Source organism: Dermacentor andersoni, chromosome 7 (genome assembly GCF_023375885.2).
Source record: "Dermacentor andersoni chromosome 7, qqDerAnde1_hic_scaffold, whole genome shotgun sequence".
NCBI lineage: Eukaryota > Metazoa > Arthropoda > Arachnida > Ixodida > Ixodidae > Dermacentor > Dermacentor andersoni.
In genome coordinates, this window is record NC_092820.1 from 142,090,317 (window position 1) to 142,112,571 (window position 22,255).

Genomic DNA, 22,255 nt, shown 5'->3' on the forward strand with positions numbered 1-22,255 from the left:
TTCTGCAAAAGCTGTATTGCAATATTACAAATTTTTTTTTTAAATTCATGTGTAACATATCAATTTTGTCCGCTTTGGACTTACTATTACTTGCAATTCACTAAATTGTGATATATTTTTTTTATTACTGTGTTACAGAGACGTAAACTTGATAATTCCGGTCTCTGAAAATTTTCGTTTTATTGCCAATTTTTAACAAATATTGCCGAACTAAATAAATTCGAAATCAACAGTCACTAGATGCTACGCTTTTCTTTTAAATTCAACAAACCTCGTCGAATTTGGTGCACTGTTTGTGGAGAAAAGCTAATTATCCTTTTACATGTATTTAGATAGGAGCACCCGAGCTAAAGCTTCCTCTTAATCCGGTGTCGTCCTCGTAGTGGGCGTTGGCATCCGGTGAGCGAAAACTGTTTTAGGTATATGTACATGCCACGCCTTGATATATGACGTGCGGTATACGGGGGTTATATTACCACACAATTCTATCACTACAATTGCTCATACCTTGTCTCACATACTTGACAAAGTTATTCCTCGGAATTTCGAGAATGACAGCCCACAAACAAATGTCGCGAAACAAAACACCGACAGCGCATGCCTTTTATGTTAGATCTTCTCAGAAATAAATATTAGAAGGGCGGAACAATAACAGAAACCTGAAAATTATGCATGTCTTTTTTTTTTTTTTTTGGCAGGGCTGTGCACAACCTCCGGGATGGGCCCATGCAAGAGGCCACGTTTCTACCAGAAAGCTCGCCTCCGAGCATAGCGTTCGCCGCCAGCGTTTCCCGGTAAACATTACGGTAACACAAGCCTGCCGTTGCCGGGTAAACGTGAGAAGCAAGTCCGGTACCTTCGAATGCTATCGCGTTCCACTCTCAAATGCAAAGTTTAAGCGTCCTCCATTTTTTTCTCTGTAGGTGGAACTCGTTTGTAATTCTTAGGTAATCACCGACTACGGTGCAGAGTTCCGACGTCTGCTGCTGTCACTAGAGCTGAGCGCACGAGCTCCCACCGGGGCAGCTGCCTCCACACCGCACCACACCGAGGCGCGGGCTCAGCGGAACCGGACAGCATACACGTCATAAGCCGCAAACGCTGACGCTTTCCTCTCTTGTCTCGTATCCATACACAACATTGAAGTGCGACGCCAGCGACACCGGTGGCGGGGTCGCATATTGCGACAGCATTATGAGACGCCCGGTATCTGCCACAGGGTGCTGTTTCTGCGGCGCCGCAGAAGTTAATCTCTCGTGATGTGTGTCACGCCAACGTTGCCGCCTCTCTCTCATCCATACCCCCCCCCCCCCGCGCTCAGAACGTTCCCTCCCTCCCTCCCTCAAACCTCGACTGCAGAATGTAGAGTGCTTTCATGTCCTCCTCACCCACCACTCACTCCGGCGAGGAGGACATCCGGGCACCCTACAAGAATGTCGATGGCAGCCCCGCACGGCGACGGCGTTTCGTTGACGCTATACACGTCCATTTCTTATGATCCACGAATCGCAGTGCATTCTTCTACCGAGGATCGGCGCTGTGCACAAGTCGGTGGCAACAAAGAACGTCGAGCGGAAAGTCAGAGAGCCTGAAATAATATCACCAGTGGCGACGGTGGAAGAGAAACCTACTACGAAATAACTACACAAGAGGAAAAACAAGAAGGAAATCAGGAAAGAAACAATTTATAATGACTCAAAGGGACGTTGTTTACTTTTCGAAGCAAGATCAGGATGCCTTAGAACACGCACTTACAAAACGAGATGCAGCAAGGAAGAACAAGCGTATGCTCGCTGCGGTAAAACTAGGGAAGCGATGACGCATGTTTTATTAGAATGTGAACATATCTGCGCAGCGGTCGATTTAGGCACCTCTGGCCTCCTTGAAGCCCTTGGGTCCAGCAAGAGCAGGGGGAAAGTAAACATGTCCGCAATAGAGATTAGTAAGAGGCTATTGGAAGACTGATACGATCTCGACCGGGTGAGGTGTGTCTTCACTGCAAGAATCAGGAAACGACAACGAAGCCGGGAACGAGATGATGAAAAAAGTAGAAAAGATTGTATTCACTTCATTGGTATACGGTTGTGACTCTCATCCGAATCTCGAGCGGTTCTGATTAACACGGGGGCCAGGACGGCCTTAAATAACCCCTTGCGGTCTGGTGGTTGGTAGTCGCTCTTCGGCCCTTTGGTTTGTCTTCTCTTCGTCCTTCCCTTTGTGTCAGCTCGGGGAAAAAGAAAGGGTGACGCCCTTGCGGTCTTGTCGTCGGTGATCACGTCCTCTTCAGTTCACCACGTCTTCAGTTCACCTGCTCTTCGCTTTGCCTTCTCTTCGGTTTGCCTTCTCTTTGTCCTTCCCTTAGTGTCATCAGCTCGGGGAAAAAAGGGGTTGACGCTGTTTCGGAGAAGAGGGCAATTATGTCGGCACGGGGACGGACGCCCGCTTGAACGCTTCTCACACTTGACAGGTCACTTCCCAAAGAAGTTAAAAGAAATATTGCTCCCGAGTCCTTCCTAATGTTTGTTCACAACAACATTCAGGCTGTAACTTCTAGTACGCTGAAGTTTTGTTTGTAATTTCCAAAAGGGGCGACGTTCAAAAGGCAGATACAGGGCACTATACACTTGATCGTCATCTTTCGGCGCTGAGTGCTCTTTTCAACGCCAGCGGTCCGTGAGTTCCGCAGCGCGTCCTGCGTGCCGGCAGAGTTCAAGCTGGCAGTGTCCGGCACGCCACGGATAGCCGTATGACCGAGACGATACCTGCAATGAGGCTCTGTCTGTGACTGGAAACTATTGCGTCCACACGGACCAGTGCACAGTATGGCGTGGTGCGGTGCGATGTGGTGGGGTGTGTCGTTGCGAACATGCACTACACTCATTTCAAGATTGTGGTTGTATCGTCTCCAATCAATCTGCTTTGCCGGTAGCCATTTCATGCTTACATCTACTCTCGACTACGGGAGAGCCAGCAGTTTTTAATCGTACAAAGTTAAATCAGACCGTTCTACAGCGGTGGGAAGAGAGGGCAATTTTCTTCATTACGGACGTATTTCAATGTGGAACTCGAGGATTGGTCAGAGAACACGTTTTATTTGGAAACGAACGTGCTTACGTCTCATTCCGGGAACAAATTCGGGGGAACATCCCGGGACGGGATGCGTGTTCGCAATTCGTTAGCGCCTTTAGAATAAATGAGAGAAACTGTGTGTGAGGTCGCGGTAATAGTGACTAAAAATTCTTGTCTTGTGGCTTATGGTAGACTAAGTTAAGAAAATTGGTTAAAGGACATATGGCGACAAAGAGGAATCTAGGTAGCACTGCTGCCTCTCAGATTTGAACTACTGCTAACTGAAAAAGCTACGACAAGATTGTTGTGTTCCCTTGAGCTATTATGATGGTCTAAGGAAATAATGTTGAAGCAAGGCAATCGGTTCACTCGGTTGTCATTGTCCTTGCTTCTGTGGTTAATATTCTTGTTCTTCTCGTTGTGTACACTGTATATATTGAACATCAGTCTGTGTAATGTGACAATATGTGTAACTCTGCATTTCTGTGGGTCTATGTGTGGTTATTTGTTAGTGAGTGTGAACTCGGACGCTTAGTTCAAAACGTGCCGTGTGTACAATGCTTCGTACTTCGTATATGTTATCGTACTGGTGTAATTGTGCCATGATTGTGACTCGGTGTTCGCATCGTCTCTTGTTGAAATAAACTTTTTTCTAAACACACCGTTTATTTATGCACGGTACACTAAGTGTAAAACCTAAGTATGTTCATGATGCCACGCAAATCGGAAAGACCCTTTTTGTGTGTTGAGGGGGGGGGGGGGGGGAGGTCAAATCGGAGTTTTTACGTGTCAAAACCACGGTCTGATTATGAGGCACACCATGGGGGACACAGGGTTAATTCTGCGCACCCAGTGCTCTTTGAATAAGAATAGCGATTTGGTCCGTGTTCATGGCACGATTTCCTTTGTATCGCGAAGCCCCGTAGTGCGGAAAGAAAACACAAGAAAGAAGAGTTATCGTGCATGCGCTTCGTTCGCTAAGCCTTCGTTCTTTTCTTTCCGCACTTCTGGCTGCAAAAAATCACGCTAGCGCTCTTTAAGGTGCACCTGTATGCAGGGATACACACGAGCGTTGTCGCATACCGCCTCCATCGGAACGCGACCCCCGCGGAAGTGATCGAACCGGCGACCTCGCGCTCAGCAGCGCAACGCCAGAGCCACAGCCAGCCATATCCATAGCCAACGATCTTTCACTTAGGATGGAATGAGCGTGAGTGTATAACAAAGTGCAAGTCGGAAACCAGATGGGGCCGGTTCTAATCGGTTTTACCGCCTTCGCGACACGGCCAAAGTCAATAAGGAATCCCCGGCGCGAAGTCGGACAATCCGGGGCAGCTCGCGGGGGCGTGTAATGACACCGGATTAGCGCGCGCTTTCGCTACACTCGCGGTTCTTGAGCTAATCGCCGTGGCGTTGAAGGGCTTTGCCAAGGCTTTGCCGCAGAAGAAGCGGTAACACGAAATGTGAGTGCTCAGTTGCGTTGTGTACGCTTACATCACTTGGTGAACGAAGTACGCGTAAATTGCGGTTCGGTCGTTTCGGGCAGGAACGAAAAAAAAGGAAACTCGTGGTAAAAAAAAAATTGCAGCAGCACGCAGTGAAGGCAAGGACGAAGGCGAGCGGCGCAACACAAGAGGTGGTTATAAAGCAGAGATTAGTTTCATTTAATCATGTGATTTTACGAGACAAAACCACTTTATGGTTAAGAGGCACGCCGTAGTGGAGAACTGCGGAAATGTTGACCGCCTGGGGTTCTTTAATGTGCACCTAAATCAAAGTGAACTGGTGTTTTCCCGTTTCGCCTCCGTCGAAAGGCAGCCGCCGTGGCCGGGATTCGATACCGCGACCTCGTGCTCAGCAGCCCAACACAATAGCCACTGAGCAACCACGGCGGGTTTAGAGAGAGATTAATTTCGGAAAAGGGCTTAATACGCATTAGTTTAAATGTGAATTAACGAAAACGTCTTAATTAAACATTTGCACGAAAAATCAAAACGGATATTTAATTCGTTTTGATGTTTCATGCAAATGTTGTCTGCCTCCGAGAGTAATCGAGTTCGAGAAATAGAATTGAGCGACATGCCATGGGTGATTTTTAAAAAATTGTCTTAACGATAAAATAAAACACCCCCTATACATCACACCGCGCGTGCGTCCGCAAGACAACGAAGAGAACGTGTGGCAAACGAACGCAGTTGGTAGCGGCTATCACAGGCAAAATGGAAAGGGTTTGAAAAATGGGATGAAATCAATATGTCACGCGAGTATATGACCCTCAGTTGAGGCCGCCGTAGCTTATTAGCAATGGTGTTGCGCCGCTGAGTTCAAGGTCGCGAGTTCGATGTCGGCCGCGGCGGCCGCCTTTCGATGACAGCGAAACCAGCACAAAACGCTCGTGTCCTTGCAATTGGGCGCACGGGCAGAGCGTGCGAACAATTCCCGGATGAAGAAGGAATAAGCACAGGCGTTGTGCTGTTATTTTTTGTGTCGTCCCCTTATTTAAAGACGCCGTGCATATTGAACCACGGAGAGCTGTCGTTGTACGAGAACGCACGGAGAAATACAGATGGATTACCGGATAGGTCCTTCACAGAGGTACGATAGCGCACCAACATCGAGCCGACCGAAAGTCGCCAGCCCACAAGAAAGCACTGTTTGTAAAGGAGGAAATAAACGCGAATTCTCACGCCACAGACCTTCAGTGAGCCCTGTGCTGTCTTTTCTGATGGATGGATGCGATCTATCTATCTATCTATCTATCTATCTATCTATCTATCTATCTATCTATCTATCTATCTGTCTGTCTGTCTGTCTGTCTGTCTGTCTGTCTGTCTGTCTGTCTGTCTGTCTGTCTGTCTGTCTGTCTGTCTGTCTGTCTGTCCGTCTGTCCGTCTGTCCGTCTGTCCGTCTGTCCGTCTGTCCGTCTGTCCGTCTGTCCGTCTGTCCGTCCGTCCGTCCGTCCGTCCGTCCGTCCGTCCGTCCGTCTGTCTGTCTGTCTGTCTGTCTGTCTGTCTGTCTGTCTGTCTGTCTGTCTGTCTGTCTGTCTGTCTGTCTGTCTGTCTGTCTGTCTGTCTGTCTGTCTGTCTGTCTGTCTGTCCGTCCGTCCGTCCGTCCGTCCGTCCGTCCGTCCGTCCGTCCGTCCGTCCGTCCGTCCGTCCGTCCGTCCGTCCGTCCGTCCGTCCGTCCGTCCGTCCGTCCGTCCGTCCGTCCGTCCGTCCGTCCGTCCGTCCGTCCGTCCGTCCGTCCGTCCGTCCGTCCGTCCGTCCGTCCGTCCGTCCGTCCGTCCGTCCGTCCGTCCGTCCGTCCGTCCGTCCGTCCGTCCGTCCGTCCGTCTGTCTGTCTGTCTGTCTGTCTGTCTGTCTGTCTGTCTGTCTGTCTGTCTGTCTGTCTGTCTGTCTGTCTGTCTGTCTGTCTGTCTGTCTGTCTGTCTGTCTGTCTGTCTGTCTGTCTGTCTGTCTGTCTGTCTGTCTGTCTGTCTGTCTGTCTGTCTGTCTGTCTGTCTGTCTGTCTGTCTGTCTGTCTGTCTGTCTGTCTGTCTGTCTGTCTGTCTGTCTGTCTGTCTGTCTGTCTGTCTGTCTGTCTGTCTGTCTGTCTGTCTGTCTGTCTGTCTGTCTGTCTGTCTGTCTGTCTGTCTGTCTGTCTGTCTGTCTGTCTGTCTGTCTGTCTGTCTGTCTGTCTGTCTGTCTGTCTGTCTGTCTGTCCGTCCGTCCGTCCGTCCGTCCGTCCGTCCGTCCGTCCGTCCGTCCGTCCGTCCGTCCGTCCGTCCGTCCGTCCGTCCGTCCGTCCGTCCGTCCGTCCGTCCGTCCGTCCGTCCGTCCGTCCGTCCGTCCGTCCGTCCGTCCGTCCGTCCGTCCGTCCGTCCGTCCGTCCGTCCGTCCGTCCGTCCGTCCGTCCGTCCGTCCGTCTGTCTGTCTGTCTGTCTGTCTGTCTGTCTGTCTGTCTGTCTGTCTGTCTGTCTGTCTGTCCGTCTGTCCGTCTGTCCGTCTGTCCGTCTGTCTGTCTGTCTGTCTGTCTGTCTGTCTGTCTGTCTGTCTGTCTGTCTGTCTGTCTGTCCGTCCGTCCGTCTGTCTGTCTGTCTGTCTGTCTGTCTGTCTGTCTGTCTGTCTGTCCGTCTGTCCGTCTGTCCGTCCGTCCGTCCGTCCGTCCGTCCGTCCGTCCGTCCGTCCGTCCGTCCGTCCGTCCGTCCGTCCGTCTGTCTGTCTGTCTGTCTGTCTGTCTGTCTGTCTGTCTGTCTGTCTGTCTGTCTGTCCGTCCGTCCGTCCGTCCGTCCGTCCGTCCGTCCGTCTGTCGGTGTGACTATCTGTCCTTATACGTAGACACTTTTCCATATGTCTATCCATTCATCCGTCTCTCCGCTATTACTCCGGTACCTTACATCCACGCTCTTTGTCTATAGATACACGTCTCGACAAAAAAGGCTGTTCAAGACCGGCGCCATAATTGGAAGTGCTACAACAGTGCCGTGCGACTTCCTTTTTAGCCTGCGAACGACGGAGTTCCATAGCTCGGTCGGCGTCCGAACTGAACCGGTAGCCGGAAATTACACGCACGGCCCGAGCCGACAGACCGCAGAATGCCGATTCCGCGAAGGACTGCTTCCCCCCCCCCCCGCACATTTGAATAATCGACCTCGTAACGGCGGCGGCTCGCGCTGGTCCATCGCTGCTCAACACGCAATCTGGCGTTAACTGCGCGGTCTCCGCTCGGGATGTTGTGGTCGAGCGAGAGTCTCGCTCGATTACGAACCACCGCGAAAATGAAAAAAACAAGAAACAAAGCAATACAGTGATGCATACACGCACACACACGCACAAAATTCAATCGCTGGACTGCGTAACGATATTTTGAACAGTGCATGCAAGCCGCCCGAGGAATGGTGCAACGATGGCGATGGCCGGGCATGCTTCCGTGTTTACCGCTCGTCGCTGGCTCGTTGTGTGCTGCTTGTATTTAATGGACTGGAGTATATACGTTAGGGGTACTCGAATACCTGCATTTGTAAAGCTGAGGGCCTATGGCGTTGTGCTGCTGAACACGAGGTCGCGGGTTCCACCCCGTTCAAAAAATATTATCGTCCCAGTCTTTACACCCTACGGCGTGCCTTATCGGATCTTGGTTCTGGTACGCATATCCCCGTATTGTTATTTTAGTTATTAGAGGCGCCCCGAAACACAAGGCTTCTCGAATGCCAATGAACGTGCCGGGATGAGTGTGACGCCTTTCAAAGAAGATGTTTCCGAGAAAAAACTAAAATAGGGCACCTTTACCTCAACGAAGTTATAAACAGCTGCAGGCCATACTTCCCGTATTTACTCCTCATCGTAACGTTTACCGTCAGCTGGGGTGGCACCACGAGCATTGCCCTGCCTGCCGCTGTAAAATAATTTACACCCTTAAAAGAGAATAAGGGTGCAAATCTGTCTATAACTCGCACCGTTACACCCCAGAGAAAGGTGTAAGGGTGCAAGTTATATCTCGCATAATTACACCGTTCTTTAGGGTGTCTCGCGCCCTTACACCTTCTTTCTTGGTGTAAAGGTGCGAATTATAGACAGATTTGCACCCTTATTCTCTTTTAAGGGCGTGAATTATTTTACAGTGTCTTTTTCCCCTTTTCTGCGGCGCACGTGGCCCCCAGGTGCACGTGACTCACGAAGGGGAGTGACCAATAGCGATGCAGGAGTTGAGGGGTGGGGGGAGGACGCGTTACAGTGACACTTTAAGGGAACAGCTATTTGAACTGTACATATAAAAATCCTGCTGTAACTCATAAAGGAAAACCCTGCTCTTGCCGTGATTCGAGGCTTGAGTAAACTGGGAGAGACGCAAAGCGTAACAGCAGGTGGCGCCGCCTTCTTGAAGTTCCCGCACCAGCCCGCGGTGACGTCACAGGTTCGAGAGCTGTCAGCTCGGGCGGAGTTAATCTCTCATCGCGAAAGACGGACTACGTTGTATTTAAAAAAAAAACGAAAGAAAGAAAGACTGAACTTGGCATGTATCGAAAACCTTGATTGAGCCAGCCATACCGACTAAATACGAAAAAAAAAAGTGCTTTGAAATCCCTTACGTCACGCTGACTTACCGGTCCTGAGACTTGGGCGCGAAATTTAAAGATGAAATTTCCAGATTCATTTTCTCTTCTAATAATCAACCTGCAGTCGCGAATTCGACGAAAATAGAGATTTTGCAGAACATTTTGCCCGTCTAACCTGATTTAGCTTTTCTCTTTCGAACCCCTTTAATAAGTGGACCTTCAAGTCCGCTGTGACGTCATTGTTGACGTCGCATATGGTGTGGAAGAAGGCGGGGCACCACCGAAGTCGCATGAGAGAGCGAGCGATGAATAAAAATTAGCTCCAAAGTTCGTGGCAGCGTTCCCTACAGATTGAGTGCGCTTTTTTTAGCATGTTAAAAAGAAACAGTTCCATGATGATGATGATGAAGCAACATTTGCTGGGCCCGAAATAAATCGGTGGTGCACGCAGGTACCAGACGGGGTGGTTCCCTAGTTACGGGACCCATATGGTCAGAGCAGCTCCTGGCCCCTGTCCGTCAGTGCGAGCTGAATCGGTAGGGCGGGGCTGGATAACAAGGTCTCCCATCGCTCAAGGGGTTGGGGATTGGGGGTGTTGGTGGGAAGGGGATGAGGGCTCCAGCGCCACATTAAGGAGATGTTAGCGCTAAGTGGTGCCTACTTCGTTTTACATGAGAAGCAAGTGTATGGCTAGTACCAGGTCAACACGAATATGAAAAGAAAGGCATCATAAGATGACACAAACGCGACAAGTGCTCACAGCACGCAATATCTTGTCGCTGGTGTGTTATTGGCAGGCTGGGTGCTCATAAACAAACAGGCATATCACAAGCAAAACATAGGTGACGTTGGTGACGATGATAATGAGTTTCTTCACAAGGCACAATCACATTAAGCGGGGCAAGCCAAGAGTCAGGTGGTAATACGGGAGCAAAGAAGAGTGAACATACAAAATAAACTTATCATAAATCAAATAAGGTAACGCGTAATACGGTAATCACCCTGGCGAAAAAGAAAGAGCTAGAAAGAAACTAAAAAAAGGGAAGTCAGAAGCAAGGGAGCGCTTCAGAGAGAATCTCACAGATCTCGCACTCAATTTCTTAAATTTGTATCCTTGGTATTTAAATTTTATAATTTTATGAAGAAGTGATACATCGTAAGGATCAGTAGAGAGTTAATAAAAATGTGAAAACATTACCAACGTACTCTGTTTTTGTTGTCGCCGAATTCACTTCTTTTTTTATCGCAGAAAATGAATACAGACGGCTCCGCAAACGTTTCTATGACTGCAACCTACAGGCGGTACTGCCAATGAAAGTGCAATAGCGAATCCAGAAACTCGACCAAAGATTACGAAGCGAAATCTCAGAGAAAAAATTTTAATTTTAATTAAGTGGGGAGAGCTGCCGGTTACATTTACACTCCTCGTATTCATCGCTATTCGCGTGCTTTGAAAAGCGATGTAGCCAGCTTGAATTAACGGTTAAGAACCAGACAGTGTCAAAACTATCAGCTACGAATGTGCTTCATTGGGCGAACTTGTGCCCTGGCAAAAAAAAAAAGAATAAAATCGACTAAACCCATCTCGCGATGACTGTCGATAGTTATGCGTTTAGAACTGAATCAATACACCGGCACAACGTATTGCCACCGCCGAAAGGTGTCATGTATGAGGCGCGTACTGCAGCTGGACTCCTCTCTCGCGCTTCCCTAACACGACACCATCTAACGCCGCCGCCGCGAACCTCGGCCTCCGAAATCCGTGGCGCGCCGGTGCGTGGCGAACGCCGAGAAACGCGTCATGCGGCAACCGGGCTCCTCTCTCACGCTTCTTTCTGGACACGCTGTGCCACCTAGTGGCACTGCCGACAAGTGCGCGCGTGGCCTCCAAGACCAGACGCACGGCGCGCTGCGAATGCCGAGAATCGTCCTCTCGCTTGCCGCGCGTCCGGTGGCACGTAATCGGTGACGCAGTTCCGCGAGAGGTTAATCGAACAGCGGCCCATATACCCAGTGCATTCGTGGCGCAGCCTGCTAAAAGCGTCGGGTTGCCGCCCTTGAGCAACTCATGTGATGTGGTCTCGATTCCGCCCAGCATCGGATAAAATTAAGCTACCTGTTTTCGTCATAGTTGAGCGGCACATTCGCAGTGGCACATACCTAGTCACCCAATTGGAGTCAGAGACGTTCGGTGAAGAGCAGGGCATACTTATATACTCGCCCGTACCCAGCGACCGAAGTTGGCACCAAGGAGGTTCACTGAACCGCGGTATCCACCCAGTTCCGCATCCACTGCGATTCATGTCGGCGTGAAACAGGTTCGTTGATGAGCGTACCACGTACTTAGTCACGCAAGTTGATCCGATGGTTGATTTCGAACCACGTTACCTTCAGCACCCCGACCACCGTGTTGCAAGCGGCTCGTTCCCTCCCCGTGTTCGTGGTCGTGGATCGCTTCGTAGTGCTATAGAGTACTGTTAGTGAAATTAAGAGTTGGCTCTGTGTTGATGCGCGAGATATCGTATCTCCCTGTCTGACGCCTTTCTTTATAGGGATTTTGTTGCTTTCTTTGTGGAGGACTACGGTGGCTGTGGAGCCGCTATAGATATCTTCCAGTATTTTTACATATGGCTCATCTACACCCTGATTCCGTAATGCCTCCATGACTTCTGAGGTTTCGACTGAATCAAACGCTTTCTCGTAATCAATGAAAGCTATATATAAGGGTTGGTTATATTCTGCACATTTCTCTATCACTTGATTGATAGTGTGAATATGGTCTATTGTTGAGTAGCCTTTACGGAATCCTGCCTGGTCCTTTGGTTGACAGAAGTCTAAGGTGTTCCTGATTCTATTTGCGATTACCTTAGTAAATACTTTGTAGGCAACGGACAGTAAGCTGATCGGTCTATAATTTTTCAAGTCTTTGGCGTCCCCTTTCTTATGGATTAGGATTATGTTAGCGTTCTTCCAAGATTCCGGTACGCTCGAGGTTATGAGGCATTGCGTATACAGGGTGGCCAGTTTCTCTAGAACAATCTGACCACCATCGTTCAACAAATCTGCTGTTACCTGATCCTCCCCAGCTGCCTTCCCCCTTTGCATAGCTCCTAAGGCTTTCTTTACTTCTTCTGGCGTTACCTGTGGGATTTCGAATTCCTCTAGGCTATTCTCTCTTCCACTATCGTCGTGGGTGCCACTGGTACTGTATAAATCTCTATAGAACTCCTCAGCCACTTGGACTATCTCGTCCATATTAGTAACGATATTGCCGGCTTTGTCTCTTAACGCACACATCTGATTCTTGCCTATTCCTAGTTTCTTCTTCACTGTTTTTAGGCTTCCTCCGTTCCTGAGAGCCTGTTCAATTCTATCCATATTATAGTTCCTGATGTCCGCTGTCTTACGCTTGTTGATTAACTTAGAAAGTTCTGCCAGTTCTATTCTAGCTGTAGGATTAGAGGCTTTCATACATTGGCGTTTCTTGATCAGATCTTTCGTCTCCTGCGATAGCTTACTGGTTTCCTGTCTAACGGCGTTACCACCGACTTCTATTGCGCACTCCTTAATGATGCCCATGAGATTGTCGTTCATTGCTTCAACACTAAGGTCCTCTTCCTGAGTTAAAGCCGAATACCTGTTCTGTAGTTTGATCCGGAATTCCTCTAGTTTCCCTCTTACCCCTAACTCATTGATTGGCTTCTTGTGTACCAGTTTCTTTCGTTCCCTCCTCAAGTCTAGGCTAATTCGAGTTCTTACCATCCTGTGGTCACTGCAGCGTACCTTGCCGAGCACGTCTACATCTTGAATGATGCCAGGGTTCGCGCAGAGTATGAAGTCGATTTCATTTCTAGTCTCACCATTCGGGCTCCTCCACGTCCACTTTCGGCTAACCCGCTTGCGGAAAAAGGTATTCATTATCCGCATATTATTCTGTTCTGCAAACTCTACTAATAATTCTCCTCTGCTATTCCTAGAGCCTATGCCATATTCCCCCACTGACTTGTCTCCAGCCTGCTTCTTGCCTACCCTGGCATTGAAGTCGCCCATCAGTATAGTGTATTTTGTTTTGACTTTACCCATCGCCGATTCTACGTCTTCATAAAAGCTTTCGACTTCCTGGTCATCATGACTAGATGTAGGAGCGTATACCTGTACAACCTTCATTTTGTAGCTCTTATTAAGTTTCACAACAAGACATGCCACCCTCTCGTTAATGCTATAGAATTCCTGTATGTTACCAGCTATTTCCTTATTAATCAGGAATCCGAGTCCTAGTTCTCGTCTCTCCGCTAAGCCCCGGTAACACAGTACATGCCTGCTTTTTAGCACTGTATATGCTTCTTTTGTCCTCCTAACCTCACTGAGCCCTATTATATCCCATTTACTACCCTCTAATTCCTCCAATAACACTGCTAGACTCGCCTCACTAGATAGCGTTCTAACGTTAAACGTTGCCAGGTTCAGATTCCAATGGCGGCCTGTCCGGAGCCAGGTATTCTTAGCACCCTCTGCAGCGTCACAGATCTGACCGCCGCCGTGGTCAGTTGCTTCGCGGCTGCTGGGTGAGGGCCGGGGTTCGATTGTTGTATTCATATAGGAGGTTGTGGCCAAGTACTGCACCAGGGTGGCCAATCCTGCTCTGGTGAGAGAGTGCGTTACCGGTTCTGGTCACCGGGATCAGGCCGCACTCCAGGCCTGTTTGTGCAATTTTCTCAACACACGGTTTTTTTTTGTATTTTCCGGTGGAGAATAGCGCGGCACCGGGATTTGAATCACGGTCCTCTTGCACTGGAGACGGATACTCTACCGTCCCCGTAGGAGTTAAATTAAAGATTAATTTATGGGGTTTTACGTGACAAAACCACTTTCTGATTATGCACGCCGTAGTGGAGGACTCCGAAAATTTCGACCACCTGGGGTTCTTTAACGTGCACCTAATTCTAAGTACACGGGTGTTTTCGCATTTCGCCCCCATCGAAATGCGGCCGCCGTGGTCGGGGTCCGATCCCGCGACCTCGTGCTCAGCAGTCTAACACCATAACCACTGAGCAACCACGGCGGGTCCCGCAGGAGTTGTACGCCTCATTTAACCTACAGTGGTGCCCTACTTGGTCAGTCAAGGTGGACCAATCTGAGCTCGGTTATACAGCATGGATGGCACTCGGCTAGAGAACCTGGTATTTATGACCTGCACATGTGAGTGTGAGGCCATACATATTTGAAGATATATATCTTTCTTTTTTTTTTTTTTAGGAGGGTTCCCGTACAGTATTCAGAGGCCTGGAGTGGGAAGAATTGGGGATCAAAGTTGATGGAGAATACCTTAGCAACTTGCGATTCGCTGATGATATTGCCTTGCTTAGTAACTCAGGAGACCAATTGCAATGCATGCTCACTGACCTGGAGAGGCAAAGCAGAAGGGTGAGTCTGAAAATTAATCTGCAGAAAACTAAAGTACTGTTTAACAGTCTCGGAAGAGAACAGCAGTTTACGATAGGTAGCGAAACACTGGAAGTGGTAAGGGAATACATCTACTTAGGGCAGGTAGTGACCACGGATCCGGATCATGAGACTGAAATAACCAGAAGAATAAGAATGGGTTGGGGTGCGTCTGGCAGGCATTCTCAAATCATGAACAGTAGGTTGCCACTATCCCTCAAAAGGAAAGTGTACAACAGCTGTGTGTTACCAGTACTCACATATGGGGCAGAGACCTGGAGGCTTACGAAAAGGGTTCTGCTGAAATTGAGAACGACGCAACGAGCTATGGAAAGAAGAATGATGGGTGTAACGTTAAGGGATAAGAAAAGAGCAGATTGGGTGAGGCAACAAACACGGGTAAACGACATCTTAGTTGAAATCAAGAAAAAGAAATGGGCATGGGCCGGACATGTAATGAGGAGGGAAGATAACCGATGGTCACTAAGAGCTACGGACTGGATTCCAAGAGAAGGGAAGCGTAGCAGGGGACGGCAGAAAGTTAGGTGGGCAGATGACATTAAGACGTTTGCAGGGACAACATGGCCACAATTAGTACATGACCGGGGTAGTTGGAGAAGTATGGGAGAGGCCTTTGCCCTGCAGTGGGCGTAACTAGGCTGATGATGATGATGATGCGCGAACGCTTGTATCGTCAAGAGCATGTGGACAGCCCGTCCTTTGCGTCCTGTGGCTCCTGCGAGACACTTCAACGCCTTATATTGGAGTGTGCCGCATTCGCCACGCAACGTGTTCTGCTGATTAAGGAATATTGACTGCTTGGACTCAAGTGTACGACCCTCGATGACTGCCTGTTTCCGAGAGGGAGTGCTGCTCAACGCTACCAGGCCCATAGAGGCTTGCTAAGTTTCATTCAGAAAACTGACTTGGCCTTCAGTTTATAGAGATTTTTTTCCGTGTTCCTACATTCTTTTGTCCGTGTCTCTGTCATTTGTTTATTTCCTATTTTCTTTGCTAGTTTTGTTTCCTATCTTCTTCTTTCCTTCCCCTTTTCATTCCTTCCTTCCGAAAGAGTAGGCAAGCGTTGTGCCCCTCTCGGTGGCAGTTGTCAGCTTGCTCCCTCCCTGTTTCTTTTGTGTGATCGTATGATGTTTCCATATAATAATAATAATAATAATAATAATAATAATAATAATAATAATAATAATAATAATAATAATAATAGTCCTTTCAGCCAAAAGCCCGACGCGCTAACCATTCGACCACGGAACACCCAGCAACACAGGTTGGCTGGAACACCGTTAGAGAAAAAGATACATATATGACAGATAGCCCCCGGAAAGCGCGCTAAGTATCCTAAGTATGATAACGCATTACAAGAGCTGAAAGCGTCAAGCACATTCGTCTGTCGTCGAAATGTGAGAGGCCGGATTCACGAAGCGTTTTTGTTCGCAAGTGCTCTTTGCCACTGAACCAACCGTTCCTTTGCTAATAAGATGTCCAGCATCGTGGAGTGGTCGGATATCTCTCTTACGAACAGTTCTAGCGTATGAGATTTTCTGTGAATAAGGGCCCATGACCTCACGGACCGAGTACGTCCGCGACGTATCGCAGTGCATTCCATAATGAACGCTCGATACTTCGAGAGTGTAACAGCATTCTTGTCGGGCGCGGGCAATCTGATTAGATTAGATACCTTGCTACAGAATGCGTGACAACGTTCTATAATATATAGGACGTAAAAGGCGCGTATTGTGCCGACTGCCAAATCGATAACCGTGACAATCTGGTTGAAAACAAATGAGATTGCTTTCTGCCGTGTTTCATCTGTCTGAATTTGCAAATCAAGAGCCGGCCCGGAAATTAATCTGCTTAGCTATGCTGAAAGTGGCGACATCGCACGAAAACACCGCGTAAACATAATTCACTTCGTCCGTACTTACAGTGCCTGCTCTCCGTTTGCTGTTTTGTGTACTGTGTTCTACGAAAACAAGGCGTATTCGCACAGGGGGAAAAATAGAAGCAACAACAAGCATTTCGCTATGTGATATCTCACCGACAGCATGAAAGAAACAGCGGAGATTCGTAAGGAGTGCGTGAGAGAGAGAGAGAGAGAGAGAGAGAGAGAGAGAGAGAGAGATAAAGTTTAACGACAAGTGGGGACAGCATCCAATAGGGAGACCTCATTTGGGATGCGGTGTGCAAAATCGTACAGGCCAAACATAGCGCCTCAAAAGCGAATTGCTCCTTAAAATATCATTACTTAAAGCATGTCGCATGCATCATCAAACACTTCTGATTGGAACTTCGCTTCAAGTTTGGATATTATGCGCAAAGTATTTTAGTAAAAGGAGTTTGCAAAGTAGACGGCTGAGTGTTTGCCCTCAGCGTTCGTATATCGTCACGTAGCCGGTTCACTTCTTTCATTGTTTTATTTTTTCGCACACTGTCTGATATCAGGCATATTTTCGAAGTGTATGTATACGCATACATCCCGAGTATGGCTAGACGTGAAATAGTTGACTTTCTCGTATACGTCGTTGAGAGTTTTCTCACGTAGTCAACATTCTGTAAACGTGGGAAAGCTCACTGAAGAATTGAACTTTCCTAATCCTTTCCGCTGCTCTGCGCTTTCAATTGTTCTGGAGATGCAAGAAATCTGGCGAAAATAAATTTAAAGGGGACGGTGTTGATTGACGTCTGCGTGGGATAGACTTGGCACGCTATTCGACACGTAATCGATGATGAGGCAAGTGAACGATAGAAAGTGAAATAAGACACAAATCGGTTGCGGAATTTCACTGAGTCTTGCATGTCACGGTAATGCTACTAGCTCTTTGGTAGCGCTCGATACCGAGTCGTAAATCATGCACGTTCCTACAGGATGTTATTAAACTTACCGTGAGACATATTTTGGTTGTAGTCGGCCGTCACCTTGACTTCACATCAATATCTCTTTTCAGCGTGTGGATATAACGCTCTGCCTAAGGTGATTACGTAATTAAATGAAATCAGTTCTGAGTACCAATTAAAAAAACGGTTCGGCAGTCAGGTGAGTTTCATGTCAGATTCAAAAGCCACGCCTACTCGAACTTTGCCCCAGCTTGAGCATCATGTGCCCGTGAACAAGCCGCGTACGTATCTATCATTACATAGTTTTACAGCACTTCAGATTCATTTCCTTCTTATTCGGGGTTTGTTGCCCTTGCCGTGTTGCATAAAAATGCACGTTCCTGATTTCTCTGTGATGAGGGCAAGGTAATTTGAAGAACCTAATGTTTACTTAGTTTCGGTTTGTCACGATGGGGCTTCGGTGTGCGCAATACAGAATTCATGAATATATAGAATCCATTTGTATTGTAGTCATTGAGTTTAATTACTATGTCGAGGGCTTTGTTCATTCTACAATTTTTTTTTCATTGTTCTTGTCTGTCAGATTTTATGATGTACTGTGGCTTGGGTCAAACATGGCCTGCAGGATAGATAGATATTTGATAGAGATAGATAGATAGATAGATAGATAGATAGATAGATAGATAGATAGATAGATAGATAGATAGATAGATAGATAGATAGATAGATAGATAGATAGATAGATAGATAGATAGATAGATAGATAGATAGATAGATAGATAGATAGATAGATAGATAGATAGATAGATAGATAGATAGATAGATAGATAGATAGATAGATAGATAGATAGATAGATAGATAGATAGATAGATAGATAGATAGATAGATAGATAGATAGATAGATAGATAGATAGATAGATAGATAGATAGATAGATAGATAGATAGATAGATAGATAGATAGATAGATAGATAGATAGATAGATAGATAGATAGATAGATAGATAGATAGATAGATAGATAGATAGATAGATAGATAGATAGATAGATAGATAGATAGATAGATAGATAGATAGATAGATAGATAGATAGATAGATAGATAGATAGATAGATAGATAGATAGATAGATAGATAGATAGATAGATAGATAGATCTTTATACAACTATATATATACAAATAGACAACCATACGAAGTGGGAAGCATTGATTTTGAAGCAGTGCTTCATTTCTGAAACCGAACGTTGCCCAGTGCCCCGCTTCAATTTTCTTCTCAGTATGACCTCTTACTGTAAAGGATGTGCGCCTCCTTCGGATGCAGTACTGACGCGTATATCGCTCAACGAGGTTTTTCTAATAGCGCTTTTATACCACTACAGTAGCGCTAGTGTAGCTGTGTTCGCGGCGCCAGCGGCTCTACACGCGTCGATCGACGCGTGCCGTGAATTGAGACGAAGCGTGTCACCGCCGGCGTTCGGTGCAGCGGCGTGTCGCTTAGCGCATCGAAAACGAAAGCAACAAATCTCCGGCGGTTTGCGTTAATCAATGAAGAACGTTACAAGGGCGTGGGCGTCCAAAACAAAAAAATAACAGAAGAAAACCGATGCGTTCGACGAATTGAGACCGCGGGTCACCTTGTCCACTTAAGGAACACCGGAGATTGGATTTTGCACACGCCAGACACCTCCCAATTATTTTTCTGCGCGTCTATAGAAAATATATAAACGCTTTGGTACGACGTCTACAAAATGTCTATGGAGAGACGGCTTGTGAACTTATTGCCTAACATTTCTGTTTTTTTTCCTTTTTCTTGCTATCACACCTGCGCACTCTTTAAAAGCTGACAATTTAGATGCGTGTCGAGCAAAGACCAATACAGCTAAGCTTGTTAACGCCCTATCTACAGAGACAGTCTGCCGCACATTCTATATGGCCAAATTGACAAGCTTAAAATGGAGCAAAGTAGCCTTAAGTCTAAATCTAATCTACAGACTGTCTAAATTCCTATTTATGAGGGTCACCACGAAAAGTAGCAACTAAATTGCGTTACACCTACTCGTTATTGAACTAGCTTATCGGAGATAAATTGAAAAATGAGTAGCGACAAGCCATCTTCATCAACGCGACCACATTCTGGAACGCATCAATGAATTGCATTCTAACACGTAAATTTGCAATAATCGTCGTTAGAATATCGATCCCGTGGTCAATTTCGTATCGACTCCCTCTGCATATACAACTGGTACAAATATCCCTGCACGTGAGCAGCGCAAAAGAGTTACGTGAAGACTACAGTTTGGTCACTAACGGCCATGCGAATGTAGAGACTTGGCCTTCAAGTTCACTCCCCTTAAGCTCCGCAGTTGACCTTTAAGGGCGCGCGCAACAGAGGGGAATATTTGATGAAGGAGGAGCGCTGCAAAAGGCCAAGGTTGAAATAAAAACGACGAATACTAAATGGTTATGACCCATAGTGATTAAGCATTTAGTTTCACCGGTTGTGAGTTGTTTGCAACTGAAACTAAAGCAAAAATTAAGGACCAGTCTGGTTGGCCATTCGTAAATACATTCGTGAACAATACGAAAGGAGACACAAGCCCAAGTTTGCAATCTCTTCCGAACTGAAATGTTCAACGAGGTTAAATATTTAGTAGGAATGGCACTCGATTCACATTTATTCGCCAGGATCGAATCAAAAGTGTCACAAGTAGGTAATCGTTGCTCGAAAACGGAAGTTGCTCTGTCCTTTCATAAAGCTCACGGGTGCATCGTGTTCTTCAGCGCTCGTTTGTCGACGACCGCGTTGTGCATAAATCAAGTTGAAGCAGCGTTGGCATGCGACGAGTTGGTATATACTCACGTAGTGAGTTGTAACGCCGGACGATGTTCTCGAGGAAGGTGTTTTGCGGGGCCACAAGGCCCCTTCGGCCCCCCGGCATGCCGCCGGGCCGACGAGACGCAGCCCCTCCTAGGGCCGCCGTTCAGCCAAAGGACAATCACAACCCGAAAGAGCAGACGCCGCGGCAGCAGCGAGCAGACGACGACGACGACGCAGGCGTGACGATCCTCGAGCAGACGGTTCCGACGAGGAATCCCAGACGACGACGGTTCATCACCGCAGACGGCACCAAAACCACACGTCCCGGTAGCGCACCGCCGCCGCGGTGGTGCTTTTCGTCGCATTCATCGACGACGACGTAGAGTACGAAACCATGTCTACTCCTGTGGGCTGTCAACGCCGCCGATGCCGCCGATGATACACACACCGGGCGAAAGAGAACAGCCTGTGGGTGTCGTCGCGCCGAACTCGTCGTCTGCCTTGCCGGCTAGCAGCAGACGGAGAATGTGCACCAACGGCGCGGCCATGTCGCCTTCTGCAACCCATGTCGCCGCCGTCGCCGCAGTCGTAGACTGCGCCGGCCTGCGTAGCACTCCTCCGGCATCGACGTGCGGCTGCTCCGCGGTACTGCTACGGCGACGAGCTCGGCTCGCGCCGGCAGACATGGAACTGAGAGAACCGCGCGCGCGCACCCCGCCGATGCCAGCACGGACGACGCGCTCGAACCCCCGGTGCCTCCCGCACGCACACCCGCACTCTCCCTCGCACTTTCCCTCGTTGCGCGGTTATTCCTTTTTCGTATTGTTTCTTTACACTATGCCACTGCGATACTTCTGCTTCTTTTTTTGTTTTTTTTTTTCGGCCGGAGCGCAGCACCAGCGCCCGACGCGGGTTGGTTCCCGCTGCCGCCAGGTCCGTCGCCATGGAAACGGCACGCTGGTCCAGACCTCGTGCGCGTCGATGCGTCGATGATGTCACAGCCCACCAGCGCTACCTGACGGAATTTCGCGGTACTAAGAACCCGGTGAGACGAGCGGGGCGGTCAGTTTAAAAGCGGGTTTTCGCGTGAATGAAGGAAAGCTGAAAAAGAAACGGATTGAAAGAGGGAATGAAGGAGGGAATGAGAGTTGGAAAAGGAAAATTACCTAAAGAAAGCTATATGAACAAAGGACAGAGACAGAAAAAGGGTTGACAATGTAAAAGGAAATTATTTAAGAACGAGCCTATACATAGTATGCACGTGACGTCACATCCGCTGCTGTCGTCTGCTTCCGCTACCTTCCGCCATCTTGGGGTACCTTATCAACAGGCGCGCGCATAGGCCTATAGGTTCCACAAGATGGCGCTACCGTAAACCGGAAGTCGCGAAGTATCACTGAATGACGTACGTGCATACTATGTATAGGGAAATTCATCCTTCGTCAACACCTTCAAGTTAATTCGCTGTCTCACAATGTTAGCGTCGCATGCAGACAGCCTGCGCAAAGCTTTAAATGAGGGTGCGTTCTCGTTACAAAACATTGGCATGGGGTGGACAGGAAAGAAGAATAATCAAATCAAGTCTAGTAGCGAGACGGTAGGCGTTGAAAAATTAAGCTCATTACTTTTTTACATACCGTGCTCAGGAATGTTCAAGAACGAGAAATTTAACGACCCTTGACGGCTAGAATTCATTCTTACACTTTGGGTAGTAAACCGGGTAATCGTTCCTGCTGACGTTATGGATATTCCTGTCACATTAAAGAAATTGTTATAGTTTAAAGTAGCAAATCTTACTTTCTAATTACTGAAATATCTTACGAATCCGAATGGTAGCCTTTCGTACGCACTTTGCTCTCCCTGATGGAGAAGTATCGATGAGTGTCAACGTCATAGAGAAATTCACGTTTAGAAAAAAAAAAATGCATGTTTTGATAAATGACGAGACGAAATTCGCGAGGTACGAAGATGAGACAATCCACAATATGCGACAATCGAAACAATACCGCGTCTAGAAAATCTTTTTTTTTTACTCAGCAGT

The 22,255-nt window shown here is 47.7% G+C and overlaps 1 protein-coding gene across 1 annotated transcript in view; it reads right to left on the bottom strand.

Annotated features, from left to right (window-relative positions):
* The window catches only part of eag (potassium voltage-gated channel protein ether a go-go), a 144,322-nt gene extending 122,781 nt beyond the window's left edge, over nt 1-21,541 (bottom strand). The window contains exon 1 of the mRNA XM_050180924.3: nt 20,257-21,541. Within this exon, the coding sequence (XP_050036881.1) occupies nt 20,257-20,335 (79 nt within the window). The 5' untranslated portion in view covers nt 20,336-21,541. The remainder of the gene's footprint in view (nt 1-20,256) is intronic.
* Between the last annotated feature and the right edge of the window lie 714 nt (nt 21,542-22,255).